This window comes from Amborella trichopoda, chromosome 1 (genome assembly GCF_054954075.1).
Source record: "Amborella trichopoda isolate Santa Cruz 75 chromosome 1, AtrichopodaSantaCruz75HAP2 v2.0, whole genome shotgun sequence".
NCBI lineage: Eukaryota > Viridiplantae > Streptophyta > Magnoliopsida > Amborellales > Amborellaceae > Amborella > Amborella trichopoda.
In genome coordinates this window covers 21988597-22010947 of record NC_142336.1, presented here as the reverse complement: position 1 = coordinate 22010947, position 22351 = coordinate 21988597, and the positions used below count along the sequence as shown (strand labels likewise).

At 36.4% G+C, this 22351-nt stretch overlaps 1 protein-coding gene across 2 annotated transcripts in view; it reads left to right on the top strand.

Moving 5' to 3' along the window:
* The window catches only part of LOC18439128 (ubiquitin-conjugating enzyme E2-17 kDa), a 68298-nt gene that overhangs the window by 3642 nt on the left and 42305 nt on the right, over positions 1 to 22351 (top strand). For both annotated transcript variants that reach the window (XM_011626921.3, XM_006849301.4), the window contains exons 3-4: positions 12458 to 12585; positions 16341 to 16445. In XM_011626921.3, the coding sequence (XP_011625223.1) occupies positions 12458 to 12585; positions 16341 to 16445 (233 nt within the window). The remainder of the gene's footprint in view (positions 1 to 12457; positions 12586 to 16340; positions 16446 to 22351) is intronic.

Here is a 22351-nt window from a genome sequence, read left to right as displayed (position 1 = left end):
TATCATGTAGGTGTTGGATACTCCAAAATGTGTTTGAGGCATAGTATAGATTGCTAAAAATAAAACATAGTTAGGTATAGAATTGATACAAAAATTTGAAGATTTTGTACACATTTCTGTAATTCTACTCATTTGTCTATAATGGGCATGCATGTCTGCAATTCAGATATGGATGTCCAAAATTTTTGAACACTTGTAGTTGGCCAAATTCTCATGGCCTTGTCTTTGACACAAAAAAGAACTTCATACATGGTGGCAACACTAGTTGGAAACATTGTTTTAAAAAGCGAACCGCCTAGAGCCTAGGCGGTCTAGAAGACCTGGGCGCATCGGCCAGGCCACGGCCAAATTAGGCTAGCTGTCCCTAGGCGGCCGCCTAGGGCATGTGCCCTGTCCAAGGGCGGAAATGCCCCTCGTTGAGGGCATTTTGTGGTGCTGTTTTTAATATGAAAGGGGAAAAATTGTGGGTTTTAGGTTCATTTGAATTTTAAACCCCATTAAAGCCTATTTTAGTGAGAGAAAAATCCAAAAAGACTAGTTTTTAGCGATTTCCATAGGATCGAAGGATTTCTCAAAGTTACGAGAAATTGATCTAAGCATCACCCATTGATATAGATTTAGTCTATCTATATACTATATTTCTTTTATTTTTGTTTTCCTCCTCTTGGTTGTGTATTGTCGATTTATGGTTCATCGGTTTGGTAACTTTGGTTGGTATATTTTAAGTTTTAACTATGTGTGGAGTATGGATTATCAAACTATGGGTGATTGGATATGGACTTATGGAGTATGGAGAGGAGTGTGCTCTATGAACTTGTGTACAATACATTTGATGTGCCCTAAGTCCCTAACTCTTATGTATTATACAATGATACTTATATTATTAGACTATAGAGACATTTTTCTTTCTACTGGGCCACCCAGGTTCTGGGCGCCCCACCTAGGCATTGGGTGGCTTGGACCCCCCAGCTGCCTAGGCGCTGTCTAGTGTTTTCTGAATTGGAAATGTTTTCTAGGAGTTCTGAAGTATCGAGCATTCTACCCTGTCAAATATAATGTTAGTATCAGACATGCTAAAATAGGTCTGAGGTATCATAATAGAGTGACTATCACATGTTTGACTTCTGTTGTTAACATGGATATCATCTTGTTTTTTTAGATTGTATATATATTGGAAGGCATCACAAAATGATGAATTTTGGCATGTAAGTTGGGATTATGCTTGTACTTATTGGGGTGTTTGCCAACAAATTGAATATCAAAGAAATATATGTTTAGAATTTGGCTTATTCAAAAACCAAAAGCAATGTGTTGCAGGATCATCTGGCATCTATTCAAAGTAGAGATTAGGGAATCACTTATTATGAAAGCTTATCGGTGTGAGTGAAAGCACCATCAATTGATTGGTATCTTTTCACCACATTCATTAGGGATGTTTGTAGCAGCTCTTACTTTCATCATTGCTATTGATTTCTTTTCCCCATCATGGCTTGAATAATTGATCCCAAATAGTGGAATCTGTTCAGAATTTCCTGAAACTCAATACTTATGAGGCATGCCCAGTAACACCTTTTCTGAAGGGTTCCTCTTGTGGCAAGCAAGTTGTTACTGTTGCTCCGACAATATTATTGGTTTATGCCGATGCACATGGCATTCATGTTCAAGTAACCATGGAGCCATTTGTCAACGTTGATATGTTAGTGACTTGGAAAACAGTTCATCCTTCATAAACTTTATATTAAGTTTCCATGGCAATAATAAGTCCTAGCCTGTGGTTATTTGTATTTTTAAGGCGACCTAGCACAAATTTTCATGCACTATGCATTGTAGATTTAACTATATTTTATATCATCATTTTCTTCTCCACATTCGAGGTTGCACTCACTGGAGTGCCATCTATTACATATTTGATTTATTGACTCATGCAGATGATTACTTGGTATCTCTCTTTTCTAGGATTTGGAAGAGTTAACACTTTATTTAAGTGGAACAATTTTCATAGATGTCTTGTTGTGTTTAGTAATGCTTGCTAATAGACCGAACCAAGAAGGTGTGGATGTATAGGAGAGATGACAATGTGCTCCGGTCGACGGGTATGAAAATAATGTTTAGGATGTTATGGGCCTTAGGTGTTCTTGAAGGGGGGTTCGCACTTTGCAGTATGGAAAATTTTCCCATATGCTGGTTTGGCAATGGGCTAGCCTTGGCTTTGGTCCTGGGCACTAAATTTGGCTCGTGGGCCAAGCCGAAGCCGGAAATCTATTCCTAGAGGCTTGGGCTAGGGATCCATGGCTCAGCCCAGATTGAGGGGTATATGTTCAGTCTTTTTACCATTTTTTGAGAAAACCGAAATTAAACAGTAGATAGACAAAAAATACCTGATGGGCAAATTGATATTTTAGTTCCCCCTCATTTTAACTATAACTTAAAAAATATGTATGCAGAGTATTTGGTTTCTTATTAGATGTTAGGCATGTAGCATGCGGTGAAGCTTTATTGTGTTAGTTTAGGGGATATTTAGATAAAGATAGTTTATGTTCTATACATCCAAATTTTTCTTTATCTCTAAATGATGAGTTTATTACTAAAGAAGTAAGCACTGTTGTAAATACTGATGGGTTTATTGTAGGATGCCCTGCCAATGCAGAATTTTATAGTTGAAAAGTTTTTTCCAGAAGAAATGCGGATTTTAAATTGTTCTAAAGAAAACCATATAAATCTGCTGTTTTCTTTGCTACAATTTCTCTAGTTCTTCCTAAACCCCATTATTATAGAACCTCTTCCTTGTCATCCTCTTCTTTACCTCCTCTACGGCCAACTATCCCGTTAAATTTTAGTGATCCTCCTAATAGGAAGTCAGCTCAGGCAAAATATTTAGAACATTAAATATCGAGGATGGGAGTGAAGAAAAGCTAATTGCATATGGAGAATGACCACTCAAAATGGTTTATTCTACCACCACACCAGTTCACCTAGATACTGAAAGCTGAAATCTGAAAGCTGATGTCAATTATTTGCTGCTGCGTAATTGTGATTATCAGAAGGTTGCATTTTGTATAGAGCCGAGGCTCTAAACAATCAAAGTAAAGCACACCTTCAAATAGTGTTGAGAAATGTGGTTTTAATATTTAAAATCTTTGTGATAGCCTTAAAATATAATTTCATCTTTAATTATAAAAGTTGAAGCTTAAAAAATAGTGTAGATCGAGCAGATCAATGAGAACTTGAAAGTCTTGAAAATTGACGGTCCAAAAATGTGTTACAACTTGAATTCCATTTTTTTATCATGTCCATACATCTTGATGTCGAGATGATCAATTTTAGAATATTTGGGCATCAAAACAACCTTTTCTAGTTAAATTTTTGAGGTGGGCTCTAAGTTGATTGTTTAGAGCCTAGGCTATATATAAACTTTTTCTTTATCAGAATGTCCAAAATATTGATTCTCAGAAAGTCTAAAAGGATTATCTCAGTTAGTTAAATATTTGATTCGTTGGACTTCTTTTGTTGAGAAACATATTTCTGCCATCAAAAAGCAGTTGATAGAAATTCAAAAGAACATGGAATTACTGGCAGAGGTTAAGCAACAAAAAATAAAAAAAGAAGTTCTGAAGGGAAAATTATGAGTATATATGATGACCATTTAAAAATGCTTGAGAATATAGAAGCACATAAGAAAAATAAAATCGAAGAATCCAGATATTTCTTCACCCCTACTAGAGAGTTCCAAACGACTGGTGAAGAAAATAGATGGAATTTCAAAATTCATTTCTCAAGCTAAAATGATGATAGCTTCTAAAATCTTCGTCCTAAGGGATATAGGAATTGACCTTTCCATATTAAATACAAATGGATTAAGCACTACCAAGGCTGAAGAAGATATTATGGTATGGACCAATACTTGCAAATTGGTTCAAGAAATAATATGATGGGTAGATGAATATGCTATTGACCAAGCTATTGGAATGTTACCAAGGAAAGCTCTTTACTGGTGGTATAATTTAACTGAAGAAGAAAAGAGTATAGAGGCTTAAGTAAGCTTGGGTCAAAGACATATACAGAATTTGTAAACCGTCACCTAGGACAGACTTCTATGGATATGATTCTACTACCAAGAAGATTATCTGATTTGGACAACTTCAAAATCTTTTCTGATTCTTTTAGTAATGAATGTTATAGACTAAAGAAAGCTATACCATACGCCTATGTGTAATGCCAACTATTTTTCATCTTTACCTGGAAATATCACAAAATGTTAATTGAAATAATTTCTATAAAAGGAATAGCCTTAGAATTTTTGGTCTTATCAAATGTGGTTGCATTTGCCCAAACCAAGATTAAAAAATTATGTTATTATATCGGTGCATCTAAACAATTACCAAACATTGGTCCTAAAGTCTGTGACAATAATGGGGGTATTGAGACCTAAAATATCCCAAAATTCAAAAAATTCATTGAAAAAGGTCTTTGAACCCTATAATTTTTTTTAAAAAGGAAATGCTCACTCTTGAGGTCCTTGTTATGCATGCAGACATGTTGCAGCCCAATGCCCATCAAAATCTCCAAAGTAGATTAGGGCAATTTTTGAAAAAGAAATCTAGCTGGCATAGAGCATAATAGAGATTGAAGAAGAATTCGAAGAAGCATTCAAAGATGAAAAAGTCTACATCCTAGAAAATGAGTAAAGAATAATTTCTTTTTACTTTATGTGAAGCAAATTCCGTTTTTTAAAGTAGAGTCCTTTTCTTTTTCTTTTCTTATGAAAAAGATGTAACGAAAGATTCTTGTTGCTTTTTCTTTATTTGATGTAAACCACCTAAAATGATGTAAAGGTGGTATTAGCTTCCTTTTAAGGTCTATAAATATGAAACATTGCATACAGATGAAGCAAGCGAGAAATTTTGAGAAAGCTTGTCTCAGTATAGAGATCCTTGCTTTGGTGCGTTAATAATCCAAGGAAAACTTGCTTTCCTAAGTCTTATTCTTAATAGGAATGAGACCATTGTGGAATAACACTACTAGGGGTGTTCTTTAGGGTAGATTGCATCACACCCAGTGGAGCTGTAAGTCCTAGTAGGACTTTTGAGCATCCTGTTAGGATTCTCTCTCATCTACTTCTTCTAAAGTGCCATCTAGGTGACTCTGCCTCTCTTATCTCCTCCACCTTCTTTCTCGCTCTCTCTCTGTCTCTCTCTTGATTGGAAAAAAATCAAGATTGTTTTTTTTTTTTTGCGTTGAGTCTGTCTTTTTTTATATAAAAAATACCAAGAATAGAGTCAGTCTTTGAGAGTGTTTTTTTGTTTCTTTTATCAAAAAATCACAAAAACCTGTACCCTCTCTCCCTTCCTCTCTTGCAATTGCCAACTTGCTATATGAAGGTTCTTGAGAAGAAATAAATGAGAGAATCCGATCAAGATGCTCGGAAGTCTTACTAGGACTTATAGTTCCGGTGGGTGTGATGCAATCTTTCAGAATGAACACCCCTAGTGGTGCTCTTCCAAAGTGGAATCACTCATATTAAGAGCATGACTTATGAAAACTTGTACTCCTAAATTAACACTCCAAGCAATGATCTCTAAACTGAGACAAGTTCTCTCAAAATTTCTCGATTGCTTTATTTGAATACTAGCTTACATATTTGTAAGCCTCAAAAGGAATCTCAAACCACTTGTACATCACATTAGGTGGTTTATATCAAATAAAAAAAACTCTAAATAATCTTTATCTACATGTTTTCAAAAGAAAAGCAAAAGCTAAAGTAATCTACTTTACAATAGAAAAATGAATATGCTTAAACCTTTCATAAACTAAAATAAAATGTTATTCTTTAGTCATTTTCGAGGATTTAGATATTGTCGCCTTTAAATGCTTCCATAGGTATTAGAAGATTGTCTATGTGCGTGTATCATGATCGTGTTTCAATATGGAGTATGGATTGGAGAGTTGGAGACTAATACACCATGGGCTCATTTATGTTTTTTCACCAAATTTTCAATGATTTGAAGTTTAGAATGTGTTTTAACATTGATGTATGTATATTTGGATGGAAAAAGTTAAAATATGTATAAATGCAAAACAATATAAAATTAACACATATCTACATATATGTATGTTTCAACAACACATATATGCATATTTCTTAAAAGTTTTTCACCTCAAGGCACCTGAGGTTTTGGATGCTTGCGTAGGGTCTGGGCGCTGTGGCAGGTCGGCCACCTCGGGGGCTCACCTAGTGTTTTTTGAAACGTTGTCGTTTATTATTCAAGAACATCAAAAACATAGTCAATGTTTTCTTTTATCAGGGTATTGAGTTTGTATATGCCGCCATAGCATCTAGATGTATTTTTCACTTAACAGATAGTGTTGTCACTTGTTCTAGGTTAGACTATGCAGTTCATTTACCTAAGTATTCAAACTACTACAGAAGTAAGCACTCTTGTAAATACTGGTCGGTTTATTTTAGGGTTCCCTGCTATTGCATAATATTTTGAGGCCAAAAATTTTGAAAAGGAAATGCAGACTTTAGTTTGTTCTAAAAAAATCCATATAAATATGCTATTTGCTTTTCTAAAATTTCTCTAGTTCTTCCTAAATCCCATTGTTCTACAACCTCTTCCTCTACATCCTCTTCTTTAACCTCCTATACTGCTTACTGTCCACTTAAATCCACTATAGAAACCATTACTGATTTTCCTAATAGAAACTCAGCCCTGGCAAAAATGTTTAGAATATTTAAGTCAAGGATAGCAGTGAAGAAAAGCTAACTGTAGATAGAGAATGGCCCCAAATGGCTTATTTTAACACTTCCAAATCAGCTTGGTACTGAAAGCCCAAATCTGAAAGCTGATCTCAGCTATCAGCTGCGCCATTGTGTTGATTCTTAGAAAGTCCAAAAGAATGAAGTCAGGCAGCTAAATTATTTGATTCATTGGACTTCTTTTGCTGAGAAACACATTTTTGCAATTGATAAACAATTGAAAGAAATTCAAAAGAATCTTGAATTACTAACTAGGTCAAGCAGCAAAAAGAAAAGGAAGCTTTGAAAGGAAAACAGAAGATTATGAGTATTCGTGATGAACATTTAAAAATACCTTAGAGCAGGGAAACTTAAAAGAAAAAGAAAGTTCAAGAATCTAGATCTTTCTTCACTCGTACTAGAAAGCTTCAAGGGACCAGTGAATAAATAGATGGAGTGTCAGAAATTATTTCTCAAACTAAAATGATGAGAGCGTCAAAAAAATTCAGCCTGAGAGATAAAAGAATTAACTTTCTTATTCTAAATATCAATGGATTAATCACTATTAAGGCTAAAGAAGACATTATAGTATGGGCCAATAAATGCAAATTGGTTCAAGAAATAAGAAGATGGGCAAATGAAGATGTTGTGGACAGAGCTATTGGAATGTTACTAGGAGGAGCTCTTATTGTTGGTATGGTTTAACTGATGAAGAAAAGAATATCATCCTATATAGAGAATTAAATGAGCTTGTATAAAATATATACACAGAATTTGTAAATCGTCACTCGGGACAGACTGCCATGGATATGCTTCTACTATCGAGTAGAAGATAATTTGATTTAGACAACTTTGAAATCTTCTCTGATAGTTTTAGCAATGAATGTTCCAGGTTGAAGCTACATTGAACGCCCATGTGCAATGCCACCTATTTAGCATCTTTACCTGGAAACATTGCAGATATGGTGATTGAAACAATATCTATTGAGGGAATAGCATTGAAATCCTTGGTATTTCAGATGTTATTGGATTTGTGCGCATAAAAAATTTAAAAAATTATGTTATCAAATTGGTGCTGCAAAACAACTTCCAATGATTGGTCCTAAATCCTGTGACAACATTGAGGGGGCAAAGACAAAAAAAATTCTGAAATTTCACAAAATCCATCGAAAGAGGTCTTTTAAGCAGAGCAAATTTTATAGAAAAGGAAATTGTCAATCTAGAGGCCCTTGTTTTTATTTTTTTGCTACTGTTAACTGTTGTATTTAAAAAAGGAATAAAGTACAATGATCTAGAGAGGGAACCCACATACGGGGCCTCTCGGCAAAAAATAAGCTAACCTTGGTCAAGTATGCCTATACAAAAAATGAGGAGGGCTTATAACATTGCCCATTATAGAGATGTACAAAAAAAGAAATAAGAGAAAGGTCCGTTAAGAGTAGGAGTTTTGATGAGGAGGACCACAAAATGCGCAGATATACAAAAAGCGTAGATATACAAAAAGATGAGGCTGCGGTCAAAAAGCATGGGTTCTAAGATCAACTACGGATCCACGGCCTGTGCGAGAGCTCCATCCTTAGCCATTTGGTCCGCCAGGCCATTTGATTCCCTCCAAATATGCATCCATGAGACGGCTCTATCCATGTAGGCAAGAACAACACATGGCGGCCCAATGCCCAGCCAGAGCACCATAACAAATCTGAGCAAATTTTCTTCTACTATAATGCCCAATGCTCATCCTTTCAAACACGATTATGATACATAATTATTCCTATGGAAGCATTCAAAGATGATAGTGTTCGCATCCCCAAAAATGACTGAAAAAGAATCGTTTCTTTAATTTTTTATTTCATGGCGTCTGAGATTTTGGGCACCCACCTAGGGCCTGGGCGCTAGGCTGGCCACCTAGGGGCTGCCTAGCCTTTTTTGAAACATTGTCGTTTATTTCTCAACATTCAGGCCTTTATGTGTTTTCTTTTATCAAAAACCAAAAGTTAAAAAAATAGAAAAGGAGAAAAAGAGTCCATGTATCCCCTCTCCCTCTTGTGGTATATGTATTTTTTTAATGGCATTTTAAAGAAGCATACTGAAAGTTTTAAGTAGTATTTCCAAACAAGGGCCATTTTTGATAGGGGTGTCGAAGGCTGCAATCCCTTTTTTCAGCTTCCATGCTCCTCGTTGAACATGTAAGGGCTGATTGGCAGAACTTGGGCTTCCCACTCCCAAAATTTTCCACGAATCAAGGAGGCCCTTAATCATATCGTTCAATGGACTTCGTTCCCGAGCTAGAGTACCCTTATTAAGTGCTCTTGGGGGGCCCTTAATTCTAAGCTGGATAGATCCTAATCGCCATGTACTTTATCATTTAGTCCTAGACAAATTTGGATTGCACTCCTTTTATATTGGGATCGCTATCCCTTTAACTCACAGTGTACAGATCTCAATCCCCATTGCATAGATCTTCGTGCATCTCTCTTTTATGTGGTCTCGATCTTGATCCTGGATTTGACCTTGCTCTCGATTCCGATAACTATTCTCTTGACAGTAGCCAATTCACACACTAGTCTTCAAGAGTTCACAAAAATCTTTGACTTAGTTACATCCTCATGCGCCACAACATTGCTTCCACATTGTATTCTCTTCAAATGTGGTTGAGCGATACATGGATTATCTTAGAGAGAGTCTTAATTTCTTGAAACACATCATGTAGACACATGGTGAGATAGTCTTAATTTCTTGAAACACAACATGTAGACACATGGGCATACCACGTGCCCTATCTATTGACACTAGTGGAGACCCCTTTTTGATTCTATAGTCATGGATCGTGGCTTCATTTCATACTTTAAAGAGGGCATAGACCCTATGTTAGCTAACACACACACGTGTGTGTTTATATAACTATATATGTAGAAAATCACACACACATATATATGTGTGTGTGTGTGTATAATTTGTATGTTTCTTGGTAAGTAAAATGAACATTGTTTCCTTAGTTGATTAAATTGTTGAGTTTTTTCTAAACTGGTTCCTTAGTTGACTAACTTGTTGAGTTTTTTCTAAACTGGTCTTTTTGGCTGGTTTTCTTTTATTTTTTGTTATCTAGTATGTCATTCCTAAATTCGATCGGCCAACATCTTGGCAGGGCCTAGGTAAGCGCCCTGGGTGTCCTTGCTCCTAGGCAACTTGGCCAAGGGCAAAAAAGTACCCTCCCCCAAAGGGTCTTTCTTTTAGAAAGGGGGGAAAGGGTTTTCGAGACCAATCTAATCCCCCAAACCCCCCAAAAAGCGTAAGCGCCCTTTATTAACTTATTAAGGGCTTTTGGGTTTTGGGATTATATCATTGATTTTTTGCTACTCTAATGGAATTAATTCGGGGCAATTAATGGTTAATTTGAGGAATTGAGTTGTGATTTCTATTGATTATTTTTAGAATGATGGCTTAATTTTATTCTTTAGAAGTGATTTTGAACTGACCGTTGATGATAAAAAGGACCAATCTCGATGATATGTAGTACTAAATATGCAAGGGACCCTCACAAATTAGGGTTAGTTGCATGTTTTAGTTAGATGGGAGATTAATTATGAGACAATTAAGAAATTTGGCTAAACCCCACAAAAAATCTTAAGAAATTTGACTATGGATAAGTGCAATATGTTGTTTAATATTACACAACAAAGAGTTCGTGTGAAAAGGTGAAAAATATTGTGCATATCCCTTCATGTATGTATTTTGAGTTATTGGGCTATCATTGATTGAAATAAATAGACTATAAAGCCAAAAAAAAAAAAAACTACGTTTGAAATAAATAGACTATAGCCAAGGTGCAACAAATTCCTGCCCCTAACCCCCCACCTCAACCCCAATGCCCCTCCTTCCCCTGGGTGGGGGGGCAAAGGTGTTTCTGGCGCTTGCTTATGTGGCCAGGACCCCTATGCGGGCACCTCCACCTTCTCGAACATTTAGTATGTCTATATGCTATGAGGCAGTCTCAACTTCATTCAAACTTGGCAATGTGTGATACTCAGATTTTGGGCTTCATTTTACTGGTTTGTTGGGTAGTTTACATTTATGGCCATACATGATTTGGTTATTAGGGTCATTAACCTACTTGGTTATTAGGATCGTTTATTTGTTGGTTCTTGGATCTTTAAGTTGGTCATCTTGAAAGAGTGCTTATTGAGTGAATGAAGATTTAAAATGGAATGTATGAGTCAAAGCGGATAGAAAATGTTTGTTTATGATGGACAGAATGGCTGCGATTAAGTGAGGCTGGTAGTAGATAAAATCAAACTTCTTTTGAAGCATTGGGAAGATCTAGTGTAATCTTGTTATGCCACTATTTTAATTTTTGTTTTCTCTTTCTCCACTTTGGCTTTGGTGTCAATTGTCATTGAGGTTGTAGGCAACATAAACTTGGATTGTTGTGCAACTGAAAAAAAGTAGGATATTTGTAGCATGCACTGTGTACATGTGAAAGAACCTGATTGCTCAACACTTTGATAATATCGGTCTAAGTGTGTTTGATAGTGGACTTGAGTAATTATAGATGTAAGTAGAGTGGATGAAGCACGGTGGTGGGGCTTACCATCCTTAATTATGGGATTGATGGTTTTATTATGTCAGGCTAAAGTGGTTGTCCTCTTGTGTTTGCTAGCCGAATATTGGATCCTGATTTTTTGTGGTTTTACATTTGGTTACTGAAGCATCATGGAGTTGAAAGGAAAAAACAAACGACACTCATGCAATTCCTAATCAACTGGTCCCACTTTAATAAATGCTCTTGGCTACTATGGTTCTAACTTGTCCTGGCTTGAAGAATGGAGGTAAATAGTTGCTGGATTGGTGTTGCATGTGAGAAATGGTGCATTAAAAATGATTAATGTGTGCAATTCCTACATTGGTTGCTTATGGATTCACTAAGATGTATTCTTATATTTTTTAATTTGAATCATGGGTCTGGATGAATAATGGAAGATGTAGTGCATCATCTACATATTGAGAAAATGTGGTGCGTTATTTCACCGAGGCTTTGGAAAGAAAGGGATGACAAGATTTCTGAAGGACAAGATTTCTGAAGTCTTAAAACACGCATGGTTGTTTTCTAGATTAGGTGGCACCATACAATTCAGATAGCTGTTAATATTCAAGGGAGTAAGAAGGGATGAACTAAACCATCCAGAAAGAGAAGAGGGACAATGGATTTCTTTTTCCCATTTATTCTGTTTGATCTGTAGAGCTAGTGAATGTTTGTGAGATTCTTTCTCTGTTGGGTAGGATTTAAGGAATCTGGAAGGCCCGTTTCTTCCTAGCTTGTTTGTCTTTTGTTTGTGCATATGGTCGCAACAAGGTATATTTAACTGCGCTTTGTTTTTTTTGGCTAGACTAGCCTGGGCTTTGGGGAACCTTCCTCTTTGTAATACTAATATATTTAACTGCTATTCTTTCGCTACAATCTATTTATTGGACAGCTTTTATATTGTTATTTTCTCTCTTAATTGGCTTTTAGCCTTTTGTTTGGCCTGCTCACCTCTTGCTGGATATTTAAGCTAGTAAATTTTTGCATGTTTTTATTTCGAGTTCCTTTTGGAGTTTTATTTAGTCTAACTCTTCTTGTATTTACCATTTGCTGCACTATTTACATTTTATAAGACCCTTGGAGATTTATTTAGTTTGACTCTTCTTGTATTAACCATTTGCTGCACTATTTACATTTTATAGGACCTGTAGCTGAAGATATGTTTCATTGGCAAGCAACAATCATGGGTCCTCCTGATAGTCCATATGCAGGAGGAGTATTTCTAGTTACTATTCATTTTCCACCAGATTATCCATTTAAGCCACCTAAGGTAATCTATTAGCTCAATGGTTGCTATCTCAAAGAAGTTCCTCTTTTTTAGTTGCAGAATTATGTCTGGGACCTATAGCAGGCTGCTTATGCATGTTTTTGCTAAGATTTCTCTGCATTTGGTTCCCTTCTACCAATGCATTCTTTCATGAACCTTAGCTGCTTGGTGATGGTTGACAATTGAACATTAAGCTGGCTTGGTTGACTTGGTTTCAAATTGCATCCTTCATCTATTAACTAAAGGAAAAAGTTTATATAAGGCTGCAACCTTATACCCTCTGTGGCCTTCATACCAAAGTTTAAACCCTATGGTTCCTTTGTAACCATCATTGTATGTTATGGATTTCCAGCAAGGTATTCCTATCCTAAAAGCCTTAAATCAAGCCCTAAAAATTGTTTCCCTTGTCATACTAAAGCCTTTCTCATTGGCCTATCTAAGTCCTACTACTTTTAGGCCCTCTGTCATCCATTCCAACTCAACATAGAGATTCAAGACTTCCAAAGCCCTGCTGTCCTAATCATTCGAGGAAGCTAAAATCCTTTAGAACAACTAATTTGGACCTTATAAAAATTCCCAATCATACACAAGCCCTATCCTTTTACACCACCATGTGTGTCACACATTCATTTTGGAGCCAAGCTCCCTTGGTCTTACATCTGTTTCCTAAAACCTAAAACCAATCCCCACGTACTCAAAACAAGCCTTTCCAGTAGCCCGTCTAAGTCCTACCCATTTTTGGTCTTCTATCCTCTCGTCATAGTGAAAAGAAAACCTCAAGACTTCCAAAACCTATCCCAATCTTTGTAGGAACCTATAATTAATCCTAACGTAAGTAGAATTCCCCTACCCAAAACCCTTTCTCTCTACACCCACCTCACATGTCAAGCTCGTATAGGAGCCATGCCCCGTCTTTCTACATTACTTGTGGAGGAGGCCCTTAAGGGGACGAATTTAGACGCTCTAAGGGGTGGCCGAGAGCACTGGGTGGGGGTTTTGGGGTGTTTTTATTTTTTTGTTTGGGAAGGGGGGGGGGGGGGGGGGGGTGTTGTGAAAGAAAGGGAGGGATGATTCTGTGGTACAGTTCTTGGTCATCTGATTTTTCTCTTGCTTCTACAATCCTCAATCTTGATTGACATTTTCTGGCATGACCTGCTTTTTACTGCACCCTGTGTAAAGTATCATGTGATCCTTCCTCACAAACAGAAATGCTTTTATGTGTTATTTTTCATAAACTATAAGGAGAGTTTTGATGATGCAAGTTTGTAAGGCAAAGTTGTGGGGGTTGACAGTAGCTGCAACCATTTGGAACGAGAGAAATTCTAGGATCTTTGAGGGCCATTTTAACCACACTCAAGCACTCTTCCACAAGGTTACTTCCTTAGTAATCTTTTGGGCCTCAAATCCAAGGTCTTCTCGGGTATCTCAGCGAACTCCTTCCATACACACTGGCAATGCATCCTCAAACATAGGCCTCGAAAACCTAGAAGAGCTAACAACTGGTAGCCCCCACCTGAAGGCACCATCAAGCTCAATTTTGATGGCTGCTCTATTGGGAATCCCGGCCATGCAGGGGCAGGCGGGGTTTTCAGTGATCATAATAGCCAGATTCTCCTTACTCGGAATATCTGGGTCGCCATGACTCACAACATTCCGAAGCTTCGGCCCTGCTCTTTGGTCTTAAATCTTTTAATAGAGATTGGGGCACACAACTACTGGTGGAAGGAGATTCAAAAAATGTTATAGCATGGGCTAATGGGTCTACGACACCACCTTGGTACCTAGCATCTATTTTCATGAGATTGCTAATTTATATAGGGATATGGACGTCTTATAGAGGCATAACTGGAGGGTGTCAAACGAGCCAGCGGATCTGTTAGCGAAAAACGGAGCTAGGAAGACACCTTAGCTTTGCCTGCAGCTACACCTCGTTTTTGGATTTGAACACCAACCACATTCTTTTTGATCTCGTTTTCTTTCTACTTTCATTGTACCCTTCCCTGTTAAGGGGCACCTGCATGGGGCACTTTTATAAGCCCGTTTTGTAACTTCATACTAAGAGACTCGCTCTCAGGGTCCTCTCGTTTTTTTGATTCTCTTGTAATGTTATTTCAGTAATATAAATGTTTAACACTTCTCAATATTTGGGTGGGGGTGGCAAAAACATATGTGAGATTCCCTTGACCACCTCAACTGTCAATGACCTGTGTTTCTATGCCTCACACTTTTTGATTTGAGATCTTGGAGGATTATGAAATTTCTTCCCTTCATGACTAACCACTATCTCATTAGCCTTCTTTTGATTAAAGTATTCTTATCTTCCTATGTTCCATGGCTGGATTTGTGAACACCACCTCTTTCCCTAGCTTCCCTTTCCCCTCCCATCACATAGCCATGTTCTCAGCTACTCTGCTAACTATCGATGTCATTTTGAGCTTATTTCCTGCACCCCTCTTGGGTACTTAAAAGATCCGAGTTCAACTCTCCTTTCCACTTAATCCAACCCCATTTGGATTCCTTCACTCAGACGAACACCTGCTTGTTTTTTACTGACATTCTGAAAATAGTACCTCTTTGGTTCAGATTCAAGCTTCCACAATGTTTGGGTGGGGGTGGCAGAAACATATGTTATTTTTTTTTCGTTTTTTTGACTCTCTTGTAATTTTATTTCAGTAATATAAATGTTTAACACTTCTCAATATTTGGGTGGGGGTGGCAAAAACATATGTGATTTTTTTCGTTTTTTTGACCCTCTTGTAATTTTATTTCAATAATATAAATGTTTAACACTTCTCAATATTTGCGTGGGGGTGGCAAAAACATATGTGAGATTCCCTTGACCACCTCAACTGTCAATGACCTGTGTTTCTATGCCTCACACTTTTTGATTTGAGATCTTGGAGGATTATGAAATTTCTTCCCTTCATGACTAACCACTATCTCATTAGCCTTCTTTTGATTAAAGTATTCTTTTCTTTCTATGTTCCATGGCTGGATTTGCGAACACCACCTCTTTCCCTAGCTTCCCCTTTCCCCTCCCATCACATAGCGATGTTCTCAGCTACTCTGCTAACTATCGATGTCATTTTGAGCTTATTTCCTGCACCCCTCTTGGGTACTTAAAAGATCCGAGTTCAACTCTCCTTTCCACTTAATCCAACCCCATTTGGATTCCTTCACTCAGACGAACACCTGCTTGTTTTTTTACTGACATTCTGAAAATAGTACCTTTTTGGTTCAGATTCAAGCTTCTTGTGAGTCATGATAAAACTACTGGGAAATGTGCATTGCCTTCACAACTCAGGAGTGCTAACCCTATCAGAGGTTTGTTTTTGCACAACCACCTAGATGCCACATCTAATTTATTGGCGTTGGCTGAATCTTCATTTCCATCACTCACAATTCGTTCTCTGTTGTCGCTTGACATCGTTCTTGATGATGCACATTTACATTCGACAGATATCTATGTAAAGTGCCTAAAAGGTTGTTTCTTACTAACCTCGTTAGCAAAGCTAAATTGCCTGTGTGTGTGTATGTTCTGTTTGTGTGTGCGAATGTGTGTGTTCGCATGTGTTTTTGTGTGCATGTCGTGTTTGCGTTTTACTATATATGTTACTCTAAGGTTTACATCTTCACAATATGTTAATGAAAGAAAGTAGAATTTGCTGCGAATAATAGCTTTTATGCATGTTTGTATTACTTCTTTGAAGTGTGTCGAAGGAAACTGCTTTATACAGTAATTGCTTGTCCTTATACAGGTGGCTTTCAGGACCAAAGTTTTCCATCCGAATATTAACAGTAATGGCAGCATTTGTCTTGATATCTTGAAGGAGCAGTGGAGTCCTGCTTTGACCATATCAAAGGTTTGACGTTGCTTTTCTTTTATTCACTTCTTATCAATCTACTTATTACTGTTTTAGTCACTATCGAATAGTTTAGACACTGTAGACACTGAGTGTCCCTGTTCACAGAGGCAAAAAATACCCCAACAAGAGTTGAACTTATAGCCTTATGCTTTAAAGCCACATACTCTGAACACCAAAGATTGTAAGCTGTATATGATAATATATTCAAATTTAATTTATCAATCCAAGTTTAACAAAGAAGACTTTATTTTGTTAAATATGAATTTAACATTAAGAAACAAGTCATTTTCTTCGTAGATAAGAGTGTATGGTTTGATTCTCTCTATGAGTTTGGGCGGGCCATCTCACTCAGTGGAAACCCATCTCACCAATGGCTCTTTCTCCACTAGTTGAAACAATCCTCTCCCTTTCTACTCTACAAACCGGCAAAAGAGATTCCCGAGTTACTCTTTTTAAGATTTTCTTCTTGAAAAGGAACTTGACAAAGAGGATGTGGACGACATCCCAGCAATTATGTGCTGAATCATTTGGAATCTATGCACTGGGAAATTATTTAAAACTGGATCTTAGCGAGCCTATTAGCTTTTGAGAGAAATCCTGTCCACATTCAGGCAGATGCTGCACCTTGCACATCTGGATGGGTGTGGTATATACCCTAGCGTGTAACTATGTACCTTGTTAGCGGAAGTTGTATGTCTTCACCTGCTCCTGGTTCATGATGGAATCCATTGAATGCGTCATGCACATGAATAAAGAGCAACCTATACCCTTTACATCAAACTTATTCAATCAATGAGCGATGCAAGATATTTTTCAAAATTGGGACTTTTGGTCTAGCTTGTGTAGCCAACGAGCAAAGCTATGCGTGAGCGCTTTGAGTGCTATGCTAGCACTAGAAACTACAAGGGTGCATTGGAAACCTCTCTCTGTGATTGGAAACCTCTCTCTGTGTTTAGATGAGTCCACTCTCTTACTCTTTAAACAAACAAAAGGTTAGGCAAATGAGTTTCTCTCTTAAGAATCAACAGCAAATGGAAAAATGGACCCTTTTTTGTGTTTTGTTACCCTTGGTGAATATATATATATATATATATATATGTTATGTTAGATGCTCACACTATAGAGCACGTTATAATTCTATTCAACAAGTTTTGGACAGTTTTGGACACTTATATAACCTTGTCTTGTAATACAATATTTTTTAATAAGGGTATTTTTGTTCATTAAGAGGGGAATGACATCATCTACATAGGGTATGGCGTCACCCACATAGAGCACACTAGTGGTATTTAATACTCCATGTGCGTGATGTCACATCCCATGTGGATGATGTCATACCCATGTGGATGATGTCATACCCTTTCTAATGACCAAAAATACCGTTACCATAAAAAAGCTCCATGTACAAAACAAGAGTGTATAAGTGTCCAAAATTTATTGAGTACAATTATAAAATGTTCTATAGTGTGAGCACTTTAACATAACCATATATATTATAGGGAAAAGATGTTGTGCACACAGGTGCGTACTGCTACAGTAAACGCCCACGACCCATATTGAATCTGGGCCGATCTGACGCTCCATGATGTTTGATAGCGTTTGAGTTTTTTATTTTTTTTTACAGATCCAAATCACTTAAAATTTTAGGCGTGTGTTTTTCTCATCAAGGTATACCTAATAAAAATATAAAAAAAATAATTTGCGAAAACAAATTGACAAAAATACCCCACAACTTTTCGGGGGTATTTTGGTGAATTTATTTCATATAATGTTTTTTGATATTTTTCGTAGATTTGGCTATTTTTTAAGAACACACGTTTAAAATTTCAAGTGATTTGGATTTGTAGAAAAAAATTTAAATTAAAACACTATTGACATCTGTGATAGTTAGATCGGCCACAGAATGCCCCAAATTCAATCTGGGCCATTCGTGTATGGGCGTACAGCGGTGACTCCCATAGAAAATTATGAGATTAGCCCACTAGCTCACATGAACATAGGAGCCCAACGGCCCAGATTGAATTTGGGCTGATCTGACGGTCACGACCTCATTTCGTTTTTGAATTTTAAGTTTTTTTATAAAGATCTAAATCACTTGAAATTTTATTTGTCCATTCTTCTCATCAAGACGTACTTAATAAAAATATTTAAAAATAATTTGCAATAAATAAATAAATTGACCAAACTACCCCCAAAATGTTTCAGGGGTATTTTTGTCAATTTATTTTTTGTAATATATTTTTTTTGATAATTTTAATATATTATCCTATTTTTGAAGAACACACGCCTAAAATTTCAAGTTATTTGGATTCGTAGAAAAAAAAAAATTAAAATTAAAATACGAAATGAGTAGTCACTATTTGATCTGCCCAGATTCAATTTGGGCCATTGGGCTCATATGAACTCATATTTTCATATAAGCTAGTGGGCTAATCTCAACATTTTTCATATATATATATATAATATGGTTTGTCTAGAGTTAACATCCCCTCAAAATACAAATGTTAAAGTTAGACGGGGTTATGATAAGTGTATTTATCAAAAAGATCATTGTTTTTTGTTTAAAAAATTATTTTAATAGGTAACTTAACCATTAAGCAAGGGTAAATTTGAAATTTTTACAAAAGTACAATGGTATTTTGGAAGTTAGTGTCCTGAAAATTTATTTGTAGAGTGCTCTTGTCCTTTAGTAAAAATTTCAATTTTACCCCTTATGGAGATGACAAAAATACCCCTTGTCTTAAAGTGATATTTACAAAATTACCCTTAATGATGAAGATATCACAAAAGTAATTTTTTTTTTAAAAAACCCACAAAGTTATTAAATTTACCCTTCACAACTCATTCGATCATTAACTTTTGTAATTTGAAAGGTTGTGAACTTTAGATTGTCCTATATATATATATATATACGTATAAAGAAACGTCTCCAAAGAGATGATTTATTTTTATTACAAGGAGGTCATAATCACTCTTATCCTTTGGATTTCAAATCAGGTGGTTGTGAGCATGTCATTGATTAGATTGAAAGTTCTAAAAAACTTATCTCCTATTAGAGCTACCCCTAAGTTCTCTCGAATGTATTCATTTGGATTTCTATCTCTTCTTGTCTTGTTTCTTATCCATCTCAACATTATCATCTCAGCTACACTCATCTTATGGGTATGATGTTTCTTGACTGCCCAACATTCTGTCCCTCATAAAGCAACATTGGTTTTATAGTTGTCCTATAGAATATCCTTTTCAGTTTCATTGGTATGCAGTGATCATATAAAACTCCAGTTTCATATCTGCATTTCACCCATCTAGCTCTAATTTTATGTGTGACATCTTCCTCAATTTCTCCATTTTATCGGATCAGCGACTCAAGATATTGAAAATGCTCCCTTTTTTATTTTTCTTGGCCGTCAATCTTAACTACTTCCTCGTCTCTATCCCTATTATTACTAAACTTGCATTCAATAGACTCCGTCTTAGTTTGGCTAATTTTAATACCTTTAGATTCTAGAGTATCCCTTCTGAGTTCTAACTTTGTGTTAACATCGCTTTGGCTTTCATTGATGAAAACTATGCCATCCGCAAAACATACACTATATATATATATATATATATATATATATATATTAGACAGTGATGATGCAATGGTTCTATAGTAATACAATGAAACAATCTTAAAAAATCATGTTAGGTCCATTTGTTTGACCTCAATTCTTAAATATACATTCTTTTCATCATTCAAGTCTTTTTTCATCTAATTGGGGTTGGCTACACAAATCCTGGTCCGCCATTCTACTCTACTAAGGGCCATACCCTCAGTGAAGCCATACGTCTCCATATCTTTTCTCACTACTTTCAACCATGTTTTGGGGCCTATCTCTTGCCCTAGTTTAGTTTTCCACTTGAACTAACTTGCACCTCCTAATATGTTTTGTACTGGGTTTGCACCATATGAGGCTAGCCCACCTAAGTCTATTCTCTTTCTTCTTATTGACTATTGGTGCCACACCTAAATTTTCTTGAATGTACTCATTTCGAATTCTATTATTTCTTGTCTTGCCACTCATGCATCTCAACATCCTCATCTTCGTGGCACTTATTTTTATGGGTATATTGTTTTTTGAACACCCAAATTTGGTCTCACAGCTGTACTATAGAACTTGCCTTTCAGCTTCATTGGTATGCGGATCACATCAAATTCAGGTTGCGCGCATCTTTACTTAACCCACCTAGCTCTAATTCTATGTACGACATCTTCTTCAATCTCTCTATTATTTTGGATTATTGACCCAAGATATCAAACATGCACGCTTTTTGGTATTTCCTGGCCCTCATTCTTAACTACTTCTTCGTTTGTACTCCTATATTTACTAAAATTGCATTCCATATATTGTCTTAGTCCAACTAATTTTAAAACCTTTAGATTCTAGAGCATCCCTCTAAAGTTCTAACTTTGTGTTGACGTCGTTTGGATCCCATTGATCAAAACTATGCCATCTGCGAACAACATGCAATATGGTACCTCATCATGTAGGTGCCTATTTAAGTTATCTATATCTAAGACAGAGAGGTATGGACTCAATGCTGATCCCTGATGTAAACCACTTGTCACTAAAAACTCAGTCGTCTCCATTGTACATATCTCTCATCAAGTCGATGTAGTGTTTGGAGGCTCCATTCTTTTCCAACACCTACCAAATCAAATCTCGAGGTACTCTTTCATAAGCTTTCTCTAGGTCAATAAAGACCATGTGGAGGTCTTTTCCCTTCACATACACTTCTCAGTTAGTTGCCTAAGTAAGAAAATAGCCTCGGTTGTTGACCTCATGGCAGCCTTATAGGCCTTTACATGATAAAGAAAGAAAGCCTAGCTCAAAACCTTAGTTCCCTACTTCAAACTTGAAAGCTGAAGAGCCCAAAAGATTAGAGTTATTTCACAACGATAGAGACGAAGTTCGGGTTATCTTTTCTTTGAACCTTGTCAATGATTGAACTTACAGATATGAATTGAGTGCCATTTGATGAGTCACTGAGAACAAGGGAGAGGGACACTTAATGTCGGCCGTCCATTTTGTGAGATGCTTAGATCTAGGCTTTAGAAAGATTTTTTTTCCTTTCCAAATTTTTTAGATAGCTTTGTTATCATAAGATTAACAATGTTAAAAAAGGAAAAAGTGATTTTCAATTCTTTAAGGCTTGGATCTTTAAATTCACCATATGGATGGTTGAGATTCATTGTTGGAGAGCATTCATTTTGACGATATCTAGGGTGCATATTGAATTTTATCATTTTGGGATTGATTATTGGAATGAAGAGTGTGTGTTTGCAAAATTTGGGTTCATAAAAATGCTACAAACACGGTTTTCTAGAGCTAAGTCAGATGAAATCATTCCATATATATATATATATATATATATATATATATATGTGTGTGTGTGTGTGTGTGTGTGTGTGTGTTTATGTATGTATGTGTTCATATGTTTATGTGTGTGTGTGTATGTGTGTGTGGGTGTGTGGGGGGGGGTGTCTGTGTGTAGGTGTGTGTGTGTGTATCTATGTATGTTTGTGTGCGTGCCTTCGTGTGTGCGTACATGAAATTGTTGAAATTTTTGAAATGATTGTGCTTTTAGTATTTATGCATGTGAAATTGTTGAAAGTTTTGCTAAAGGACAAGGGTATTTGTAGTACCAAACTTCCAGGACGCTTACTCTCAAAATGATTGTGCTTCTATATAAATTTCAAATGTATTGTTACTTAAGGATTAACTACGAAAAACTACTTTTTCCCAAAAAGTAATGATGACTTAGTAAAGACATCCATCACAACCTATTTTAACACTAACTTTTGTATTTGAGGGGTTGTGTGTGTGTGTTTTTGTAACAATTGTATAGTAATATAATGAAAC